The 19,336-nt window shown below is 36.7% G+C and overlaps 1 protein-coding gene across 2 annotated transcripts in view; it reads right to left on the bottom strand.

Annotated features, from left to right (window-relative positions):
• The window catches only part of SMG1 (SMG1 nonsense mediated mRNA decay associated PI3K related kinase), a 101,126-nt gene that overhangs the window by 33,175 nt on the left and 48,615 nt on the right, over positions 1-19,336 (bottom strand). For both annotated transcript variants that reach the window (XM_084880755.1, XM_084880754.1), the window contains 16 exons: positions 18,932-19,131; positions 18,172-18,368; positions 17,852-18,013; positions 16,895-17,049; positions 14,755-14,897; positions 14,414-14,615; positions 12,746-12,855; positions 11,889-12,036; positions 11,342-11,501; positions 10,473-10,593; positions 7,634-7,882; positions 7,007-7,291; positions 4,643-4,787; positions 4,395-4,533; positions 3,045-3,275; positions 2,761-2,938 (listed from right to left, as the gene is read on the bottom strand). In XM_084880755.1, coding sequence (XP_084736881.1) covers positions 2,761-2,938; positions 3,045-3,275; positions 4,395-4,533; positions 4,643-4,787; positions 7,007-7,291; positions 7,634-7,882; positions 10,473-10,593; positions 11,342-11,501; positions 11,889-12,036; positions 12,746-12,855; positions 14,414-14,615; positions 14,755-14,897; positions 16,895-17,049; positions 17,852-18,013; positions 18,172-18,368; positions 18,932-19,131 — 2,825 coding nt within the window. The remainder of the gene's footprint in view (positions 1-2,760; positions 2,939-3,044; positions 3,276-4,394; positions 4,534-4,642; positions 4,788-7,006; positions 7,292-7,633; positions 7,883-10,472; positions 10,594-11,341; positions 11,502-11,888; positions 12,037-12,745; positions 12,856-14,413; positions 14,616-14,754; positions 14,898-16,894; positions 17,050-17,851; positions 18,014-18,171; positions 18,369-18,931; positions 19,132-19,336) is intronic.

The raw sequence follows: 19,336 nt of genomic DNA, 5'->3' as shown, positions 1-19,336 counted from the left end.
CGCGGCGCACGCGGAGAGGACGGAGCCGGAGAGGAGGGAGGCCGAGTGCCTGGCGGGCGTTCCATAGCGGAAAGGAGATAAACACTCCGACTGTGCTGGGCCCCCGACTGCTCTGAACCCCAGTTCTGGGCCAGACCCCGGGGACTCAGGCTCAGCCATAGGGAGCTGGGCTGTAAGTCGGAACCCCGGGGTAGCGGAGAAAGGAGGTCCCGGAGGCGCGCACACTGCCCCCAGAGAAGGGACGGTCGGCTGTGCCGCGGGATTGCCCTGACGGGAAGGAGACTGGGGCTCCAGACTGCTGTGAACGCCACCTCCAACTCCACTTCCAACTGAACTGAACCCCAGTTTCGGGCCCATTGCGGGAGAGCTTACACTGTTTGGTAGCAGGCGAAAATCGAGGGCACCTTTCTCTCAGAGGCGCTTGCAACAAGTACTGAAGGACCCTGAGTCTCAGGAGTCGCATAGGGCGGGGCTGACGGAAGCCAAGGCTGTAGGCTCCACCCTGAAACGCCGCCCCATCAGGAAAGCTGCCTGCGAAAATGCCTAAACCAAATAGATCACAAAGGAAAGAAATGGAGGACAAAAAGCGACTGGATATAGAGTTCAAAACCACACTTATAGGGTTTTTCAAGAGACTCCTAGAAAAGGCCGATAAAATAAATGAGACCTATGAGGATATGAAAAGGGATCAACAAGAAATGCTAAGGGATCAACAAGAAATAAAGAATACATTGTCTGAAATAAAAAATATTCTACAGAGTCCTAAAAACAGAAGGGAAGATCGCAAGAATCAAGTCAAAGATTTGGAACATAAAGAGCCAGAAGACACTCCTCCACAGAAGCTAGAAGGCAAGAGAATCCAGAAAATTGAAGATAATGTAAGAAACCTCTGGGACAACTTCAAACGATCCAACATCAGAATCATGGGGGTCCCAGAAGATGAGAGAGAGCAAGATATCGAAAACATACTGAAAGAAATAGTGACAGAAAACTTCCCCCACCTGGGGAAAGAATTGGACTTACAAGTCCAGGAAGCACACAGAACTCCAAATAAGAGGAATCCAAAGAGGACCACACCAAGACAAATCATAATTAAGATTCCAAGAGCAAAGGACAAAGAGAGAATATTAAAAGCAGCAAGAGCTAAGCAGGTGGTTACCTATAAAGGAGCACCTATACGATTGTCAGCTGATTTCTCAACAGAAACCATGCAGGCCAGACGGGAATGGCAAGAAATATTCAAGGTGATGAATAGCAAGAACCTACAGCCAAAAATACTCTACCCAGCAAAGCTATCACTCAGAATCGAAGGTCAGATAAAGAGCTTCACTAATAAAAAAAAGCTAAAGGAGTTCATCACCACCAAACCAGAATTATATGAATTGCTGAAGGGGGTTCTTTCAGAAGGGAAAGTAAATAAAGATAAAAATATGAACAACAAATACGTAACTATCAACAAGTGAATCTAAAAACCAAGGAAATTAAAAAAAAAATCTGATGAACAATATTAACTGTTGAATATAATAGAATCAGAGGTATGGAAGGGGAGTGAACTGATGATTCTTGGGGAAAAGGGGACAGGGGAATGTGGGAAGAGACTGAACATAAACTGTGCACCTATGGATGAGGACAATGGGGGTTGGGGAAAGGGCAGAGGGTGGGGTGGGAAGGGGGCGGAAAAGGAACACTTGTAATAATATGAACAATAAAAATTTATTTAAAAAAAAAAAATTTATTAAAAAAAAAAAAAAAAAAAAAAAAAAAAACAAGTTCTTTGTTTTTTTAATCCTCACCCAAGGATATTTTTTCCCATTAATTTTTAGAGAGTGGAAAGGAGGGGAAGAGACAAACATCAATGGTTGCCTCCCATACACGCCTTGATGAGCACAAGGTATCAAGGCTGCAACCAAGTTACATGCCCTTGACCAGAATCAAACCTTTGAGTCCTCAGGCTGGTGCTCTAACTACTGAGCAAGACTGGCTAGGGTTATACACAATACCCCTTGCTTTCCCAGTGTGGTTAGGGTACAGAGCTATAATAAAAATCTAGAGCAACTCAAAATTATTCTAGAGAAATGTATTTTCTGTGAGCAACTCAAAATTATTCTAGAGAAATGTATTTTATAACTTTGTAAAAATTATCTCTAAGAAGGCAGAGATAATTTTTACAAAGGGGTATATGACATTATTTTTTCAATTACAATTTAATACTTTCAATATTGTTTTGATTTAGTTGCAGGTATACAGCACAATAGTTTAGGCAATCATATACTCTACAAAGTATTCCCAGAACTCATCTGGCACCATACATAATTATTGCAATTTTATTGATATTGACTATATATCCCCAAGACTATTTTGGAACTACCAATTTGTACTTCTAAATCCCTTTATGTTTTATACCCAGGACACCCCTTTCCTCTGGCAACCACTGGTCTACTTTCCCTATCTATGTGCCTATTTCATTAATTTATTTTGTTTTTAAGATTCCACAGAGCATATAAAATGTTTTGGAACTTAATTTTAACCACTCTCTCCAAAATTCATTTTGTACATAAAAAGCTTCTGCCTTTCTGCTTTCCTTTCTTCTGAAAAGTGAGAGGGAAGTGGTAAAACAGCAGCTCAGGATGTCATAAGAACTAATGTATCCATTCTGTAACACTGGAAATAGTAGATATAAAGAAGGAACTTCTACTTTTTTATTGCCTTAGCTGTCCTACCCAGAAATAATTTTTGCTGAGACATTTTTTAGACTATCACCTCTCCACGGAGCAGTAGGTGTTGTTTCCAAGCCGTGTTCTAGATATTGCCTAAGCTCGCCGGCATGCTTCACCAGCAGCCTGAGCAATCGCAAGGTGGCCATCACGATCACATCATCAGTGCTCTGCTCTACTCTGTGACTTAAATGTAGCCTTGGATCATCTTCATCTAAAGGAATCTAGGGTAAAAGACAAAAGGAAGAAATAAATAATTCAGAATACTGTTTTTGTCTATTAGAAAAAAAATTGTCAAATTTTGCTAAAAGAGAAGACTGTGTGACCTACCTGACCAGCATTGAGTTTAAGGAAAGTAAAATATGCACTGCAAGACAATTTGTATAGGCTGAAGATTCTATCCACAACTTTCCTCCACACTTTGATAACTCCTTCTGTTGCAGTTTCATCAAGTTCTGACAGCCATGGGCAGCTTGATATTAACTGACGCCAGATAACATCAACCATGTCATCTTCCTCATTATCTTCACTTTCTGTTATCTGAAGTGTTATATCTTCATCCTAAATAAAAATTGGGCATAAAATGCTATTTATAATACAAATTGAAAAGAACAGTATCTGATTTTCATGTCAAATGAAAATATTTGTTTCATTATGAAAGACTAAACTACTCCATATTTAGTATTATACAGGCTAAACGTCAATATGTTTCTCCTTATGGTATATTATTGTAGCTAAGGAGATATAAGCATCTCTGAAAGACTAAAGACTGATTTTGGGCTTTTAAATGTTCTAAGTTACAATGTAATATTCTGCCTGCAGAAAAGGAAACAATCTGTTCAAAAGGCTGAAGGTACCCAGAATAAAGTCACACTAGACCTTACTCCCTGCACAGCACCGCATGCACATGATAGGCATTGGCAGACAATGATATATGCTAAAGTCTAGGCAGGAGTGGGAAGCTTTTTTCTGCCAGTGGCCATTTGGATATTTATAACATCATTCTTGGGTAACACAAAATTATTGACTTAAAAATCAGCCTGCTATATTTAGTCAAACATTTAATTAACTCATCCCCAAAGCCTTGGCAGAGTGAGACCAATGATTTTGCGGGCCTTATATGGTATGCAGGTCGGATATTCCCCACCCCAGATCTAGAGTAAGAAGAACAGAATCAATAAAATCCAAACTTTTAAAGTTTGCAACTAAATATTTAATAGTTATAACTTTTGAAGGGGTAGGAGAGGTAAATCCTACAGATAATCTAGTCCATTGGTTTTCAACTCTAGCTGTATATTGAAATCACCTAAGCTTAACTACACATGCACACATGTGCATACATACATTCCATCCATAATATCTGGGGTGGGGCTCAGGCACCAGCATATTTCAAAAGCTGTCAAGTCTATGTTAAGATCCTAATTTCTGATCAGAACTGCATTTCAAGAGTAATCTACTTTATATAAAATGAAATTTCACCTTTTTTTAAGAGGACCCCAAGGAACTGAGTTGATTTCGCAAAAAATCAGAAAGCTATTAACTCACTTTAATCTTAAAAACCAAAAGATTTATTTGAAATAAAACACTAAATCAACTATATGTAATCAACTTCAAAACGAATGAATTAGAGCAGTGACCTTGACACTATTTCCCCCAAATACTGTATCATGTTTTCCTTACCTGAATGCCTGCTGGCCGACACACAGCCTGACCAAGAATAGCATATATTCTCTCTTTTTCTTCTTCAGTTATAGTGTCTGGAAGCAGATTCTGAACTTCAGATTTTTCTCTAGGCAGCAGACGAACGCCTTCTCCCTGACTATAAAAATAAACAAGTAATCGGTATTTCAGCTACCAAAACTTCAGCAGACATTTTAAACCTCTATTTTGCAATGCATTAAATAAATTACACATTTCAACATACATACCTGGCATTGTCAACCACCTTTCTGCCCCACCTATAAGCCCAACTAGCCAAGGCTGCCCAAGATTTGGCTACTTCGGGTGCTTGTACTGAAGACAGGTGATACAACTGTCCCAAAATGAAGTCAGGTTCTCCAACCCCAATATGTACTGCCATGAAGAAAAAAAATAATGAAAGTAATCAGCAATGTTACATTCATAGATTCTTTTTTTTTTTTAAACATTAAAACCAGTAAGTTCCACAATACTGTAGTACATAATTTGATAAAACATTTATTTGTATTATTTTTTAAAAGGCTAATATGTTGAGATGAACCACTCAGCTTTGCAAGTAAACTTAAAATTATAACCTTGTAGCCTGGCTGGTGTTGCTCAGTGGTTGAGTGTGGACCTATGAACTAGGAGATCACGATTCAATTCCCAGTCAGGGCACAAGCCTTGGGTTGCAGGTTGCAGCTTGCAGGCTCGATCTCCAGTAGTAGGCAAAGCTGATCAATGATTCTTTCTCATGATTGATGTTTCTATCTCCCTCTCCCTTCCTCTCTTTAGAATCAATAAAAATACACTTTTTTGTATCCCAAATTGTTTTTTAAAATTATTAAATTATTATCTGTGTACATATCTTATCATTGCCCCCCCCTCCTTTACATGCCCTCCCTCCCCAGAGTTTTGTGTCCACTTGTTATACTTATATGCAGGTATACAAGTCCTTCGATTGATCTCTCATCTCCCCCAGATCTCCCTACCCTCCCTGTTGTAATTTGACAGTTTGCTTGTTGCTTTACTGTCTCTATATCTATCTTTTAGAAAAATCCTACCAAAATTATAACCCTGTAAAATATGTTTATGTCTTTCATGATGCTAAAATTGAACACCTTAAGCAGTTCAGGTTTCAGATGTTGTAAAATGTCTTGCATTCTGTAATTAAATGGATATTTTCTTATAATTAGATTCAGCTTAAACATTTTGGCAAATGAATATAAAAGATGATGAGTATACAATCTCATTCAGAGATTCATAAGGTGAATATAATTTTTTTTGTAAGTAAAATTACATTTATTTTCATAAAAAGAGTTCATTATACAAACAACACTTTTAGCAAGATTATTAGCTGTCATTATCCACTTTAAGTGAAGTATGAAGTGTCTGCAACAGTTAATGCAAATAGTTCCATCTCTCCCTTCATGCAACTTTTTTATATTTCTCAACTTCCCCAAAATCTAAACAAAGAAAATATCTTTATTCCCAGTTTATTTTTATTTTTTTTTTTAAATATATTTTTATTGATTTCAGAGAGGAAGGGAGAGGGGAGAGATAGAAACATCAATGATGAAAGAGAATCACTGATCGGCTGCCTTCTGCACTAGGGATCAAGCTGGCAACCACCGGCATGTGCCCTTGACCAGAATCAAACCTGGGACCCTTCGGTCCACAGGATGACGCGCTATCCACTGAGCAAAACCAGCCATAACTTTATTCCCAGTTTAAAAGTAAAAATACCGCCTGTTTTAGTGTCATTTGCCAATGTGAAGACTTATAAAGAAATACCCCTTATGAATATCAAGGCCCTATAAAACACACATTATAAATATAAGACTGTTAAGTAATTAAGATGCTAGGCTTCACAGCAACAAAATGAAAGTACATTCTCATGTTCAGCAAAGAGGTTAATTACCTCCTTATCTATAAAAACGGGACAATGGTACCGCTCAAATGTTGAATGAATTAACTATCCTATCTGTCAGGCACCTTTCTGTTACTAACACTAGTGTCAGGATGTGAAACTTGAATCTTTCTGTAATTCCTGTACTCCACCAGTCAAGGGGATCACAAACTACTATTTCATATCTTTTTTGCTTCTTCTTGTGTGACAAAAAATTTGAGTTATCTGGGACAGAATCTGACTGCCAGCAAAAACATTTAAGTTCATAAGAGCACTGTTAATGGGAAGGTGGGGAGTATGGCCTGGGGAGCAGAGTTCAATGACTTCCACAGTGGCATTAGATATTAAAGGAATGTGTTTTAGTTACTTCTAGGCAATATAACATACTAAATTTCCAGAGACACTTTTTGTGGCCAATTACAGTCAGCGTAACATTGTAAACTTTATTAATTTTAGAGAGAGAGGGAGGAAGATAGAGATAGAAACATCGATCGGCTACCTCCTGCATACCCACTACTGGGGATCAAGCCCACAAACCGGGCATGTGCCCTGACCAGGAATCAAATGGGTAACCTCTTGGTTCATGGGTCGACACTCAACAACCGAGCCACACAGGCTGGACAACTAACATTGTAAAGTTTATAACAGGGGGCACAATAACTTTTAACATTAATATTTTAAAGCTAGTACGAGAAAAAAATCCTACCTGTAGATTCACTCTCAATCCGAGGATACTCTTCATCCACTGTATTAGCTGATGACAGTTCTATTAGAGTGAGTATGTTTTTAGACAAAGTAGAAAGACCTGTGAAGTTCTGCTGTTGCTGAGCTCTGTAAACCTGTTTTAGCTGCCCTGAAATTTCTTTCCATTCTGCCTGGATCCATTTAGCCAATGTCAGAATTGACTTGGCAACTGCATATTCAGCTTTGGCAGACTTGCAAAAAGATATGGCACAGGAACTCAACATTTCCATTGCATGTGTTGACTGGCCTATAGAAAACCAAAAAACAAGCTCTTAGAAGCCTTCAAAGCAAACAAGGACATTTTGGGGTACATGAACTTTTAAAAACATGTAAATTCAGTGATAACCAATAATATCTTAAAGTGTTTTATTTTAATAACCGGTAACAAAATTACTTCTTTTAAAAGTACTAATTTACAGAGATAAATCAATACACATAAATTCTTATTTAGGTTTCAAATGTTCTGCAACAGCTGAGGAAAAAAAAAAAAATCACCATTTCTGCTACTATCTAATACATACCATACACAGTAGTTGTGTTTCATACCATAATCATAGTTGTGTATTTAGCATAATTCATTTTTACTCACCTGCTGTATGTAGCAATTTGGTTTTTTCAATGTCAAGTTCAGGCCCCCATTTTTCATCCACTTGACCTTGAGTTGATAGTTTTTTAAAATGCTGGACTAAATCCTGTGCAGTGGTGGTCTTTCCCAGATGAACCTCACTACACTGTGCCAGCAGTCTTGTTGCAAGTGACACATTCCCCCGTTTTCTAGCAAATTTTGCTGCTGTGAGACCTAATTCCATGAGATGGCTTCTAATTGGAATTGTTTGTTCTGGAAAGAAGAAAACATTTTATTAGTCCCTGGTGGGTCTAGTCCCAGATTTCACAGAAACACAACCAAAAAATTCTTCCCCAACTCTTGCCTACATAAATAATAAAAACTCATTTTTTTCACCTTCTTTAAATCCCCAGCAGTCAGCATAGTGCTTGGCATACAATAAACAATAAACACCTGCTGAAATTAACATACACAAAAAAGTAGACAAAAGTAAAAACCATTCACTATAAGAAATTTAGCCTTTTGATTTCTGAATTTTTAAAGTAAAGAACCTAGGCCAAAGGGTGGGGAATGAGGGTAAGGCTACACCTTCCCTCCTTCCTGTATAAGTGCCCCCTGCCATTCTCTCCTGGTTTATCCCTACCTTCCTGAAGAATCCTTCTCCTCCACTACTCATCCATGCAAGTTGGTGTTCTCAGGTCCGTCCTAAGGCATTCTCCCCTTCTCACTCTACAAACTGCCCCTGAATAATAGTACCTGCTCCTGCGGCTTCTATTACAATACCAATATGATGACCCTTGAATCTTTATCCCTAGCCACACCAGACATCTCAGTTCCTCTAGCTTACCAACATCTACAATCAGGTTTTTCAAATGCATTTTAATTTAAGTGAAACCCATTTTCCATCTTCAAACCTTTTATTTCCTTCTCCTGTTTTCACTGTCTCAAGGAAAGGCACATAATCAACCTGACTACTTGAACAGGTCCGGGCAGTAATCTTAGACTTTATTTTCAACCCTCATATCACATCTACTTTTTCCTGTCCCCAGTGCTACCTCTGGCAGCAACTTCAGCCAAAGTGGTACCTTTGCCTCCAATCTTACCCTCTTCTAATCCATTCTCCAACCTGCAACTGAAGCAATCTTACACAGGGAACACTTCCCTTCCCTTCAATGGCCTCGCACTGCCCTTCTGACAAAGCCAAAACTGAATGTGGCATTTAAGGCACTGTTGCTTTGCTTTCCATTCCAATCTCAACCTCATCCAAATTCATCTCTCCCTTAAGCAAACTAGGTCATCTAAGCATCTTTCATTAATACAACTATTGCATTACTGACTTTTCCTTTCCAATTTTAAAACATGTTCAATAAGGATAGAAAAGGAGATATTTAGAGTCCTATTATATGTCATGCTCTGTGCAAGGGCTTTTATAAACCTTATCTCATCTCCTACAAATCCTTACAAAGAATTACATCAGTGCGGCACAATCACCATAACCAAAAAAGAAAGTGACTCAGAAGTTTAATGAATTGCCCTAAGGTACTCCAATTTACAAATGCTGGGCTAAAGACCCAAACCCAGGTCACACTTACCAATAATCACCCTGCAATGCAAGTGCATACCCCAGTATTAGCTTAGTTAAAATTTAACATTCAAATTTACTTTGTAATCTCAGCTACCACATTTCTAATAAAATTCAATGGATTTCTGGCAAGTTTTCCATTTTAGAGCAGTAAAGTTAAATTGCTGTCATCCCTTTAACACGATAGACATTCTTTCTTAGAAATGACAAATGTTCTTACTATTCTTTTGGAGTGTTTAAACTTAACATTTACAGTGTATTATATCTGATAAAAAATCTATACCCAAACACATAAACAAGTCTTATGACCATTAAAAATTGACCAGATCTAAGCACTTTACAGAATGTAAGATATACAATGGCCACTATGCAAATGAAAAGATACTCAACATCATTACTCATCAGGAAAATGTAAATACCACAAGATACTACTATATACACTCTGTAGGGACTAAAATTAAATACTGACAACCCCAACAATGCAATGCCAGAGGAATGCAATATGTACAATCAGCTTATAAGAAGCTGCCAGAGGAGAAACCAAGATGGCGGCATAGGTAAACACCTAAACTGCAGCCTCGCACAACAATTTCAAAAATACAACTAAAAGACAAAATGGACATCATCCAGGACCACAGGAAAGCTAACTGACTGGAAATTCTACAAGGAGAAGGAAAGAGAAAACCACAAGGAAAACCAGAGGAGCTATAAAACCCTGAGGTACGGAGACACGGGTGCACACACAAGTGTGTGGGGAGGACGAAGCAGGGGCGGCTGAATGCCTGCTTGTGTTCTCTAGCGGGAAGGAGATAAAAGCTCCAGACTGCGCTGAACCCTAGTTCCTACTGCACTGAACACCAGAGAACTCAAGCATAAAGGGTCAACAGATAAACAAATTGTGGTATATCCATACAATGGATTCCACTCAACAATGGGAAGGACCACACTTATTCTTGTACTATGGGTGACTCTTAAAAATAAAATACTAAGCAAGCAAGTCAGACACAAAAGAGCATATTTTATGATTCCATTTATATAAAACTTTAGTGAAGACAGGACTAGACTATAGTGATAGAAAGCAAATCAGTGGTTGCCTGCAATGGGCAGGTGGGAGAGATAACTGGGAAAAGACATAAGGAAACCTTTTAGAGTAGATAAATGTTCTATATTTTTATTTTATTGCTGTTTACACAGGTGAGGATGTGTTAAAACTCAAAGAACTAGACTTATAATGTGTAAATTATGTCTTAATAAATCCATTTCTTAAATAAACCTAGTTACCTTTTATCTTATCCACCAACTGACTCTGGTACATGGTATATCTTAATGCCTGCATCCATGGCCTCACATCGTGCTGTTTACATGAACGCAAAGCTTCACTGAAGAGTGGAATCAGACAGTCCTGTCAGGGAAAAACCAAAACTCTTTAATGGAAACAGACTCCTTATATGTTTGTAGACTGAGTTTAGTTAGATCCCCATAGGACAGCTACCTCAGCTCTACTCCAGGTTTATATACATTAAACTCTACCCTTTCTTCATTGTGTCTTCTAATCATAGGAGGAAAAGATACTCTAAGAGAAAACTTTGTTTTACCCCCCAAAAAAAATTGTTTTTCAGGATGTAAATCCAATTTATCAATATACTTATCAATAAAGTACACGGTTTTTATAAAAAATAAACAGTATATTTACTGTAAAGCAGAAGCTAAATTACAGAAACATATAAAACTATTTCTTCATAAACACATTTTCAAAGATTACTAGTATAATTCCCTTGGGAAGAGCTTATCTTTGGTTAAACTTTAATCTATCTGGGAAAAGGAGGGAGTGTCTTCATTTTAGTCAAATCTAAAATTTATACAATCTGCCCAAGGGAGATATAGAATATTTATGTACACCAACATCTTGTCCAAGAAAAAGAAAAAAATTAAGCAATTAGCATCCTTAAGATTATGTATCTTAGGTTCTTCGATCTGCATTACATACTTCTCAAATGAAGATCTGCCTAAAAATGGCATTTTAGATTTCTGTATTTGCTAGCTTGTCCAACAAAACCCACAAATGCTATTTTAAAAATTGAAAAAGAGTCTTTGCTCTATATCAGTGCCTATTGATGATCCAAAGAATATCCTGGTAAAAATATACACACCTCTGTAGAAAGTCTGTTAGAAACTGTGTTCTCCAAAGCAAAAGAGCAATACAGCTGTAAGGTACTCAGAACTGGAAGAGATTGGGAGACTGTCAAAGTAGAAAGTCTCAGTGGTCCAATAGCTATACGTGAGGTTTGCTTCAAGTACTTTACCATGTTTCTGAAACAAAATATTTATTATTAATTAATTAATGAGATTTCTCAACTTGTAACCACTAAAGGGTATAAAGCAGTTTGATAAGATGCTTCCATATTGGCATCCTAAAGAGCAGGCCAATATATCATTTTACTGGCCTGCTCTTTAGTAAAATGATATAAGCAAGTCAGGGCATTTACTTTTGGGAGGGGGGGTGTTTATATTTTATTTACTTTCAACTTTAGTATATGTTGGCAAGTGGCATTATACAACCTTCTACAACTAAATGAATCTATCACGACTAGCACTGTCGTGCTCTGTTAACTGCCTCACCCCACCAGAGTACATGTATTTGTTGTGAAGTATACATACATACATAATACACATTCACTTCCTTAGGATTCAACTTACTCAGTGATAGATTGCCACTTCTGATCTTGTTCTAGATGGTTTAAAGCAGTTGCCAAACAAACAGAGCTTCTTAACAACTGAACTTCAATGGATTTCTGGAGTTCCCTTGGATCTGGACTCAACATGTTGGGAAGCAGTTTTTTCATATCTACATAAGTTAAATAGATTTTATTAAAAGTTAATTCACTTTTAATGTACGAGTAATAAAATATTTTGACAGTGTTAAGAATTATCAATTAATACCTCCTTTCATATTAGTTTCAAACAATTAAATACTACTTCTGATACCTATGAAAATTATTCTTTATATAAAATTATAATTTAGAACTCACCCAAATCAGTTCATTTCAAGGCTCAGAAATCAGTAAATCACCTATTTATAGGGGTTAATCTAGAGCTACTTTGGCAAATCTTACTGAATCTAGCAAATCAATGTTACCACACAAATTACTCAATACTATAGTACACATTATACAAAATCTTTCAGTTGTGATAAAGAACTTAATGAACCACATCAAGATGTCAAGCACAAAAAATATTTAGCTTAAACATTACTCATAATTTTTCAAGCAAAATGGCTAGATAAATTTCAAAGTATTACTATAGCCTTTTTAAAGTTTGCTTAATTTTAATAATTATTAAAAATACAACTAAAAGACAAAATGGACATCATCCAGGACCACAGGAAATAATTGCCAAATAAACAGAACAATCCTAAATTAGCTGATTTGCATAGAACTCTGACCCAAAGTTAATATACAATAACTTCCCAGATTTCCTAGTAAAATATTCTAAAAGCCAAACATTTTGAACAACCTGTGAATTAAAATACTTAATTTTAAAATTATCTCAAATACCTATTTTTTCTTTTGATCCTCCAGCAAGTAGATTGATATTTTCTCCTGGTAACAATTCTAATTGCTCAGTACATTCAACGAATTCTCCAGACTCAAAACTGCTTAGTGATCTGTAATTAAAATATTGGTTAGCTTGTATTACACCCTATCCAGCCTATGGAACCATTAAAAAAAATTTAAAAATTCTAAAACAAAGACAGCAAAATTAACATAGCATTCTTTTAATGAAGCTCTTTCCATAGAGGCTACCATTTCATTTTTATTTTGAAGACTGACTACCATCTTAATTAGCACTAAAATTGGACTGGCAAACCAGAAAGTCACAGCTTTATTATTCAGTTTAGCATGCTCACCCCTCCATGTCGCCTTCCTCTTTTTGCATGTGCCTATTTTCATTGAGGCCCCAACAAACTGGCAGTGGGCTTCTGCAGGGCAACTTCAACATCTAGTTCTCCTCAAGCTATCACCAGACATCCTATAAGACCTCACCCATTATCTAAAGCCCAAGATGCTGAAGGTCTCTATTATTTTTATTTTACTGGTCATACCATCATTTACTGCTGACACCCCTCCTCTCTCCCTCTACCTTTCCTACTATGTTTCATTGAACCTGTTTCTCTTCTTTTAAAGAAGTCTTCCTTTCCACCTCCTTCCGTTATCTGAAAATGATGAACCCTCTGAAACTCCCTCCTATAGCCCTGGAACATCAATGCCAAGATGAGAGCCCTCACCTTCTAATGCCTCACTGCTACTTTCAGATCCTTGACCCTATTCCCATTCCTATTATAGCTGCTCTCCAACCAAGATTGAGTTTCTTAATCTCTTCTCTGTGAATCACTCATCTTTTCCTGTCCCCCTCACTGCATTGCTGCCTGAATCCAGCCCTGTAAATGGACATCACTTGACTGTGCCTCCTTCCACCTTAATAAGCCCCACGCTTGGTTCAATGTAATCACCAGCTTCTCAGGTGACCCGTATGGCTGATGAACTGTCAATACACTTACCCCTTCTGTCACTACAGGGTCTAAGTCTTCTCCAGTGGCAGGTTCCCCCTGTGCCCACTATACTCTACAATGCCCTCACACTTTCAGCTAATGACTGGCTCCTTAGGAAAGAAAAGGAAAGAAAGGAACAAAAACCACAAGCTTTAATTTCCTCAACCCTTACCCAACCTACCAACCACTCCCCAAACTATCTGTATCTAACTTTAACTGATCTCCTGAGGCACAGAAAAAGTGAGGTACAGTTAATCCTTTACTCAACATTCTTTACCCTGTTTCTTCAACCTCTGCTTTCTAGTGTCTCCTCCCCCTTTGTATAAAGGAACACTTAATCTCACAAATATTTAAAATAAACAGAATATTCTACTTCAGCCACAGCTTCTTCCTCTAGACTTTCAAGAAAAGCTCACTACCGCTTTAGCTGGTTTGGCTCAGTGGATAGAGTATCGGCATGCAAACTATAGAGTCCCAGTTTCAATTCAGGTCAAGGGCACAGTTGCAGGTTTCCCAGTCCTGGTCAGGGTGCATGCAAGAGGCAACCATCTTGCAATAGTAAATATGACCAATTCAACATTTTTCTGCCACAGAGGAAGCCTTTAAAGTTACCGAAAATTTGTTTGATGAGGTTAAGTATCATAATTTACAACTGGAAAAAAAAAATCCTTACTTTATGTAGTTGAAATCTGCTTTTAGGTTCAGAGAAGTACTGCTGGTACTCTTTTTCAAGTCATGGATAGCATTCTGCCATTCCTGTACAGCAGCCCAATCAGCAATTGAAATGTAGCACTCACATGCTTTATTTCCCAAATAATTTATAACCTCAGGGGAAGAGTCAGGTGGTTTGGACAGCAAAGATTTCCTGGAGTCACCTGAAAGTATTTTATAATACATACAGAGAGATCCAGAGCAGTTATGAATATTTCAGAGTGCAGAAATTTAAAAGCATGCAATAAAATCATCAGTATAAATTATTTGATGGCTACTTTTATTTAAATGTTGACTACTCACCGTTTAGAGAATGCTTTGGGCTGGCGCTATTTCGCCCAGCATTGGCCAACGTAAGAACAGATTTGTCAAAGCTGGAGATGCAGCAATCAACCCCTGTCATTGCACACAGATGCTCCTGGTACTCCACAGAGGCCTTTTCAAACCTTAAACACAAATTGAGTTAGCCTTATTTTTAAATTATCCACATATTCATTTCCATAAAAACTGGAATGAATCATTCAATAAACTGAGCTAGATAATTAGTTGATTATTTTGCATAGGGCGTGCAAAAAATTGGATCTCTTCCCTCTCAACTGAAAATAATTTATGATGTTAAATAAAAAAAAAAAAAGATAGCAAAAAATAACAGAAAATACTGGGATAAATATCTGATCTAAATGTATACAAAGGTTAATAGAAGAATAAATACAAGAAAAGAATCCATAAAGTAACAGATCTAATAAGATAATAACCTGAAACTTCTGGGTATAAAAAACCCCCACTAGAAACATTAAAGCAAATTACAAGTCAAGTAATTAAATAGCATCAATAATCTTAGTGCATATTAAAATTTCACAGATCAATAAAGAAAAAAAATGACTATGAAAACTTAATCTGGGTTTTCAAAAATCACAAATGGTCAATATAACACAGAGGGATAAGTTTTACTATTAACCATTAATAAAGCAATGTAGCCCAGGTAGTGTGGGTCAGTGGTTGAGTCTACCCATTAACCAGGTCATAGTTCAAGGGCACATGCCTGGGTTGTAGGCTTGGATCCCAGTTTGGGGCACACAGGAAGGAGCTGATCAGTGATTGTCTCTCAGCATTGATGACTCTCTCCCTCTCTCCATAAAAATCAATAAAAAATATTTTTTTAATTAAAAAAAAAATAAAAATAAAAATAAAAAAAGGCAATGTAAAATAAAACAAATACTTTCATTGATGATGGTGAACGGGTTCTTGTTTTTCAGTGACCCTCAGTGTTCACAAAGGTTCACAATTATTCTATTGTTAGGGATTTGAATTGGAAAACCGGTAAACTTCTGAGGGTAACTTAATAAGAGTATGTATCATACCCTTTCTTAGATCTATAGCCTTTCTTCTAGTAAATCAGCTTGTAGAAATGAATTCAAAGAAAATAATCACAACTCTGAGCAAAGAGCTAAATGCCAAGGTATATTAAAAAGGTGTAGTAAAGCCCTAGTTGATTTGGCTCAGTGAATAGATCAGCCTGTGGACTGAAGGGTCCCAGGTTCTATTCCAGTCAAAGGCACATGCCACAGTTGCAGCCTCGATCCCCAGTAGGGGCATGCAGGAGGCAGTCATTCAATGATTCTTTCTCATCACTGATGTTTCCTCTCTATCCTTCTCCCTTCCTCTCTGAAATCAATAAAAAAAAATTTTTTTAAAAAGGTGTAGTAAAAAACAAACAACAGAAACAACTTTATTGCTCAATTACAGGGATGTTAAATTCAGGTATATTCACATATAAATATAACCATGACATTAAAAATCATATTGTAGAATATTTTAACATGGCAAAGTATTTTTTTAAATATTGCTCAGTGGAAAAAGCAAAACCATGTGGTAAACAAAAACAATGCCATTTCTGTATCAAGAGGGGAGAAAATGACATGAGAAGAAAAAAAGAACAAAAAAGCATAAACACGAAAACTACAGTTAGCATTAGGAGATGGAATTATGAGTTCTTTTTTTCCCCTACATTTTACAGATCTGATAAAGTTGTATCAATGTACACAGATTATGGTACATGCTCATTTATCTAGAGAAATTGAATGAGTCTGAATATTGAGTGTACAAGGCTAACAAGCAATTACTCTAGCCATGAAGGATAATTTGTACCAAACCGATGTAAAGGTTATTAATTAAGGATCAAGTTCAAAAAAATATATAAACCAAATAATTGGAAGATCTTGTTTTAAGGAAGAATTCCTGTTAATTCACAAGTAAGAAAGACACCTAAGTTTTGCTACTAAAGACAGACTGAAGATGTGCCCTAGTATAATGATTTATAAGCAAGCTCCAACTGCTAAAACTGATCAAAGCTGTTTTAGCATTTCAATACTATGTTAGCCAATAATACCAATGATTTAAACATAAAGAAATTCTATCACCCATTTCCTTCCATCCAGCTTACCTTCCTTCAGCCTGTTGGGCCACTGAGTTAATCCAGAGAAGATTTTTCCCAACAATGGAAGATGACCAGACAGCAATTCCCTGTATTGCTTCAGGACAATGAAGTTCACACAGTGCTTCTACCACCATCATGATGGTTACTTCCAATTCATTTCCCTGAAAATGGCACTCAGAAAAATTAAACTCAGACATCAATACATTTGAAATTCAAATCTCTTCTAAATTTACAACTACTGGTCATAATCAAAACCTATTTAAGGTCAAAGGTACTTAACAATTATTTTAACAACCATGATATTACATTATTTAGGTTACAATTCTTAAAATGTAATAAATAATGTAGCTACAAAAGGTGACTGACAGAACCTTAATATCACATGGGTGTTAATCTTTACAAAATAAAAAGTTCCCCAATATTTAAACTATTGCACCTGTAGGAGTAACACAAAAAGTAAATAAAAGCCAAATTAAATGTAAACATGAATTAAAAGATGATTAATTTCATGTCTCTGAATATTACCTGACGTTACCTTCATTAACAAACATTTGCTATATTTAGATCCCACTTATTGAGCCCACTTACAACCCAGCACTTTCCCCATACATTGCAACATTATTATATATACTTTTGCATACATCACAATTTACATATACTTTTCTATGCATAATACTATTATCATTATGACTTATAAAAATTATTTCTTCTATAGACAAATTTCTTAGAATTACCTTTAATGTTCCAACCTTATGTATAAATAATGCATATTTTGACATGTTCTAAGTCCAAAATATGAATAAGTGACTTTGGAAGTTATTGCTTTTATGAAACATTAGATTAAAAACTTTGAAAATGAATAAAAGGTTTCATTTTACCCATGAATTAAATAATAGCAGAGGAATTAAACCCAAGTTTTTCCAATCAACAGATTTAAAATTAAGTCCAAATACACCACTTTACCTGAGATAGATTTGTCTTCATTTCTGAAAGCAAGTCAAAGCCATGTCTCACTGTCACAGCAGGCTGACCTGCCAACAATCCAACTCTCATGATGGAGAGTCGAATCCGAGTCAGCCAGTCTTGGCAAGTTTGACGATTGGTATAGAAAAAAGTTCTAATGACCTATAGAATAAAGAGAAAATAGGTTCAAATTATAGGTTCAAATATCTCAAACACACATACAACAAATATACAAGTCTACTGTGAAGTTGGCTCTGCACACACTACCAGGTTTGACCATGAAATTGCTACAGAGCAACACTTAGCTCATTGAAACTAACCTTGGGAGGGGATGTTAGTGCATTAGCGCATCCCTCATATGCATTATACATTAACTTTTCCAAATTTTCCAAATACTGTAGAAGAAGAACAAGTCTAAGCTGATTGCTACTGTGGCCTTCATCATTGTCTGCAGTTGTCCACTGACTAACATCTTGATCAGGATTTAATGTGTGAGCCGCGAGACTTCTAATAATACCTAAAAGCAAAGACAACATTCCATACTGAAAAGAAATCTTTAAAAAGAGAAGAAGTACTTGGAGATATTTTCAAAAATTCACATTTATCAAGTTTCCTCTGTATAGCCATGATTTAAAAACAAAACTCTCAATATAAAAGAATTTATTTTTGGGGAGAAAGTATTTTTCCCATACAAATCCCTTAAAATTTTCAAAAAATATATTTTTCTTGATTTCAGAAAGGAAGAGAGATGGAAACACTAATCATGAAAGAGAATCATTGATTGGCTGCCTCCTACACAACCCCAACTGGGGATCGAGCCCACAAGATGGGCTTGTGCCCTTGACCAGAATGGAACCTAGGACTCTTCAGTCCACAGGCCAACGCTCTATGCACTGAGCCAAACCAGCCAAGACAAATCCCTTAAATTTTTAAACAAAAACAGATAACCATACTGTTACCAACACAATTATTCAATGAAAGCTTACCTAACAAACATATCTAAAAAATAAACTTAAAAATTCTTAATATAAGGATTGAAAGTATTTACATCACAATGTTTGCAAAAGAATAGCCAATTACCTTCAATTGTCTGGAAGGTATCTTGAGCTCTGCCCAGTGGGGTTCTCAACTTAGAAAGGACAGTGAACTGTGCTGCTTCCCAAATAGCCCACTGCCAAAGGACGGCATCTGTCTTTAGAAGATTGCGGGGAATTGTTGATTGGTCACGCTTATCCAGTCTCTGGCAGCTATAGAACAATCTTTCTAACCAATTGTCCTTCCTGGGAAAAGTAGTTTCATATTTAACAGACAATGACAACTTCATTTTAATAATAATAAAAATTACAAGGGGAATGGAAGCAGGGAGCTACAATTTCTCCTATCCCAAAAAGGCAAAACTGCGAGTTTGAGAAGCATTATACCCCACCTCTCATTTTGAGGAGGTCTGCTACAGTCAAAACAGGATGGAGGTGTGGTATGGATGGA

This window comes from Pipistrellus hanaki (genome assembly GCF_964339955.1).
Source record: "Pipistrellus hanaki genome assembly, chromosome: 4".
NCBI classification, from domain to species: domain Eukaryota; kingdom Metazoa; phylum Chordata; class Mammalia; order Chiroptera; family Vespertilionidae; genus Pipistrellus; species Pipistrellus hanaki.
Note: the sequence above shows the minus strand (reverse complement) of the source record. Positions and strands in the feature narration are given on the sequence as shown.